The sequence below is a fragment of the Ochlerotatus camptorhynchus genome, unplaced genomic scaffold (assembly GCF_037179485.1).
Source record: "Ochlerotatus camptorhynchus isolate MF236.1 unplaced genomic scaffold, CSIRO-AGI_Acam_v1.1 ptg000306l, whole genome shotgun sequence".
Lineage (NCBI taxonomy): Eukaryota > Metazoa > Arthropoda > Insecta > Diptera > Culicidae > Ochlerotatus > Ochlerotatus camptorhynchus.
Genome location: NW_027040794.1, coordinates 1,973,803 through 1,978,415, shown reverse-complemented (window position 1 = coordinate 1,978,415; position 4,613 = coordinate 1,973,803). Strand labels below are relative to the sequence as shown.

At 38.0% G+C, this 4,613-nt stretch overlaps 1 protein-coding gene across 1 annotated transcript; it reads left to right on the top strand.

Moving 5' to 3' along the window:
- The first annotated feature begins 2,412 nt into the window (after positions 1–2,412).
- Positions 2,413–3,544, top strand: LOC135707269 (regucalcin-like). Its single transcript, XM_065229062.1, has 4 exons — positions 2,413–2,600; positions 2,661–3,080; positions 3,141–3,279; positions 3,342–3,544. The coding sequence occupies exons 1-4, from the start codon at positions 2,438–2,440 to the stop codon at positions 3,538–3,540; spliced, it is 921 nt and encodes a 306-aa protein (XP_065085134.1). The 5' UTR covers positions 2,413–2,437; the 3' UTR covers positions 3,541–3,544.
- Positions 3,545–4,613: the final 1,069 nt, after the last annotated feature.

Here is a 4,613-nt window from a genome sequence, read left to right as displayed (position 1 = left end):
GCCGAAATGAGTTGAGGCTAGACATCAGCGCTCATTTTATATCTTGTCAGGTTAAAGCAGAATGATGTGCAATCAAGTGGTACTCGAATATGATGACTGGGTTTGGGAAGAACGTTTATTTCAAGAAAACAGTGATAAAATTATCACTTTTTATTTGTACATTGGACAATGCTTGACATTAGCACTTTTTCAATACTAAATTGTTGAAAATCACCAGTCAAAAGCATTGCTATTGATGCGTAGAAATATTTCTGATGGATTGGTAATACAATTATTGAAATTGGGCCAGGGGCAGCTGAGTTATTAAGGTTCAAAATCTTTCAAAATTTTGTTACATGTTCCATTTTCCGTTTTCACAAAGTGTATCCCCATATAGAAATCACAGACGTAGTCCTACGTCAAAAAAAAAAAAACAATACCGTGGACCGTGGAATGATTGGGGAAATGGCTCTAATGTTGGCCTATGGATCTAAATTGGGCCCATCGCTTAAAAGCTGCTATTTATCAATTGTATCCAGATGAACGCGTCATTGGGACAGTTCTTATGGATATTTTTAGTCGCTATTGAAAATTTAGTCGATTGCTGAGTTTATGTGTGGGCCCAAATTAGGGACATTAAGACCAACATTACATCCATTTCTCTTATATGTTATTTGTTGAATAAATTCGCCAAAAAGCTTATTTTGATGCTCAAAACCATTACTTTCTTAATTTTTTGAAAACTTTATTTGCGAGATTTTTAATTCATTGGCTACAGAATCCATCTTTGACATAACAATGAGATGTAAACAAACATGTCATGTAATATTAAATGCTCCGAGACTAAAAAGTTCGTTGCTGGACGAATAGTACGTTCGATTGAGCTATATTTCGCGTCTATTATGACTCAAATTTATGTTAAACTTTTTGCTCGTATGTGTCGTTCTCAGAGCACTTAAATATACATGATTTTTTCTAAGTGTGCAGGCCACTCACTCGCTATAAAAAAAATTCAGAATTTTGAATTCATTAGATGTTATAATGATATTTTGTACTTATTAGATACAAGAAGAACTTGAAAAGCAAGTGTTTGACACATAAAACCTGTCAAATTCGCTTTGAGATAGTCACAATCAGCGATTTTACGACTCACGAGCGCTCACTCTGAGTGAACGCTCACGAATCATAAAATCGTTGATAGTAACACTCTGGAAGTGAAAATGAAAGGTTTTATGTGGCAGATACTTGCCTTTCAACATCTTCTCGTATCTTACAAGTACAAAATATCATTATAACGTCGAATGATTTAAAAATACAGAAAATATTTTTTTTTAATATCAAGTGAGTGGAAGCAAGCCTGGATGCAAGAAATATCCGTACCCGTCTATTACACGTTTGTTGTTTAACCGTATCCGACCCGAATCTGAAAATTTATTAACTTGCATACTCGTATCCAACCGACCCCGTTACGGGTCGGGTTTCGGGTAAAAATGCCCGTACCTGACCATCCCTTCTCAATAGGCTATTTAATACGGGATGGTTTTAATTACTGAAAAACCGCTTTAAGAAATAGTTCCGATACTATTCCGAAATGTTTTGAAGGTGATTTCGGCATCAAATTTAAAATGGAATTATCTGCAACAAGTCACATATACAGTAATACAATATTGTTGTTTACATTCAACTTTGAAATGTGACATTTTGACAGCCACTATAGTGATACGCCGATGCACGCCGATCAAAGTCCACGGCGTCACGTCGCCATGCCGCCGCCGCAGAGGCAAAAATAGTTTTTACGCCGCCGATGTAAGGACCGGCGCACAGACCTAACCTTTAACTTAAAACATAAGTGATTTGAATTAGTTATATAAGTTGTATCCTTTGTTTGAGAAATAGTTAAACCGTACCGTGCAAATTGCGACTGAGCGGTGCAAACGACGTTAAGAAATGTTATAAAACGACGTAAACGACCGTTTAAATCAGTCAACACTCAACTTAACACAGTGCTCTGAAAAGTGTAAAGGATAAGATTTTTGACGTATATGTACATCGTATATGGAAAAAATCTTTCATCGTTTACACGAGATGGAAACATAGATTTTTTTTAAATGTTGTAAATGCAATTTTTTGGATCATAATCTGTGTATTCCGAATAAACAATACGGATATAACGTAAACTGACAAAGTTACAGACAATTTTTGATGTCCGTTTTATAAACTGAACAGTCCGTAAACCTGGCAGAATATGAAGAAGGAAACCATTGATGTTTGTTGCTAGTTCAATGGTATTCCTAATCGATGCAAAGTCAATTGTTTACTCTAAGCATATTGTCACTGTTGCGCTTGGAATATTATCTTATCTCATTTTCAATTACAATATGATATATAAAAACAACGTCAAGCGATGGACTGCATTTGTACGTATCGTTTCATACAGTAAATCGGAAGCCGACTCGCAATGGCATGGTACAAAGTGGAAGAGATTCCTTGCCCTAAACTGGACCTGGGTGAAGGGCCCCATTGGGATATCAAGACGCAAAGTTTGTACTTTGTAAATTTGTTCGAAGCAACGATCCACCGGTTAGACTATCAGAAGAACAAAGTTTATCATGCTTCGGTTGGTAGGTATCCAATGGTGATATAAATTGAGTGCTACATTACTGAAGCAAAATTCAAATCAGAGGGCTGCACGTGGACATCGTTTATCATCCCCGTGAAGGGCAGAAGCAACGAGTTCGTGGTGGCCGATGGATCCCGAGTTGTATTGATTAGCTGGGATGGAGTTTCTGACAAGGCGAAAATTGTAAAAGTCATTGCCGATCTCGGTGATAAGGAAAACCGCATCAATGATGGCAAGGCAGATTTCAAGGGGCGTCTGTTCGCTGGTACATTAAGAGCAGAGCACTGTGGAAATCCATTTGAAGAGAATTCCGGCAAGTTTTACAGATATGACGCAAAGAAAGGTGAATTTGTTGAGCAGTTCGATAAAGTTTTCATTTCCAACGGGCTTGCATGGAATGAAAAGACCAAAAAATTCTACTACGCCGACACTGGAGCGTACTCCGTGCAGGAATTTGATTTCGACGAGGAAGGCAATTTGAGTGAGTGGAATTTACTGTCGATTCTTGAGCGTGTTGGATTTCATTTATTTGTAATTTCAGGCAATGGAAAAGTTTTACTTGACATGTCTGTGACGAACAAAGAACCTAAGGATGGCCCTGATGGTATGACCATTGACACAGATGGAAATCTTTACTTGGCAGTCTTTCATGGCTCCAAAGTTTTAAAGATCAGCCCAAGGTACGGTGATATTATTGAATTGAAGCACTTTTTAAACTGGTATTTTATCTGTATTTTTGTAGTGGTGAAGTTCTGCAGGAGATCAAAATTCCTGCTAAACAGGTGACATCTGTTGCCTTCGGGGGACCTAATTTGGACGAACTGTTCGTCACAACGGCTAAGCGACCTTTTGTAGAAACACAAGGACCTCTCGCTGGAGCTACCTTTAAGGTGACTGGTTTAGGAGTTAGAGGACTACCGATGGCCGATGTAGAACTATGATCAATTCTTTGGAAAATGCTGGAGTACTCGGCTATTCTATTTGATAAACTAAGTTTTGCAATGTAGAGCCGATTTAAAACAACCTCTTTCAAATGTGGATTTTTTGCAAGACTGTATATCTGAAACTATTAGTACAAGAAAATCGATATAAAATGTGAGCTATTGATGAAATAAATTGATTCAGGAAAATATTTGTGCTTCTCTTAATAAAATATGCTTATTCCATGGTTATGGATACATACTTTCCAAAATTTGGTAAATGCTCTTATCCTGCATCCATGTAACGTGCTCTAGACTGCTGTCCAACTCAAAGCATGCAACAGATACTTAACGAAAGAAAGCGTACCGTGTAAATGAGTTAATTGAACCGAGCCATGACAATTTCAATGGACACATCCTAACGAGCAATCTAACAAGCGCTACGAGACCATGGTCTAATTCCGAGATCATTCGGCCTGAATAGAGCCGACAATAATAAGGATACAGGGACATTACAAATTCCAATGCACGTATAATTGCAACCAGCAACAGGATCCATCGTGCAAGACCGAAAAGTACCTACCACTAGCTAACCATATGCTGGCAAAGGTCGGAAAAGACGACATGTTCTAAATTTGCTAGAACATTGCCATAAAATTGTATTACATTACCTCGTAGAGAAATACCTACATGAACCAGTAGGTGCCAACCGGTTCGTCCTGCCTGGGAATGTGGCTGTGCGACACCTTTCACACCCCATACGACATGTAATTATTTGCATGGAAAGACAAGCAGCAGAGAATAGGAAGCCAACGTGCTGCTACAGATTCACATGTTTCTGGTCGGGACGGATTGTTGAGAAACGGAACTTTCACTACTGAAAAGCATCATTTGTTGATGAGGTCTTTGCCGCTCTTCTTGCTGAGATTCGTGCATAATTGAAACAATCTTCCCTGGGCCAGGATATTTTCCAACTTTTACTTCATGTAGCGATGCAATTTAAATTTTTATCTCCATTTAACTTATGCAGTGCTCTATATATTTTTTATTAATTATGAACTTCCAATTAGCATATTTTTGCCATAAAGATGGCA

Bases quoted from the DNA above. Each gene is read 5' to 3' on its own strand.
- LOC135707269 (XM_065229062.1), top strand. From the start codon at position 2,438: ATGGCATGGTACAAAGTGGAAGAGATTCCTTGCCCTAAACTGGACCTG. The intron at 3,081-3,140 runs GTGAGTGGAATT...TTGTAATTTCAG, and splicing joins CGACGAGGAAGGCAATTTGA to GCAATGGAAAAGTTTTACTT. The intron at 3,280-3,341 runs GTACGGTGATAT...GTATTTTTGTAG, and splicing joins GTTTTAAAGATCAGCCCAAG to TGGTGAAGTTCTGCAGGAGA.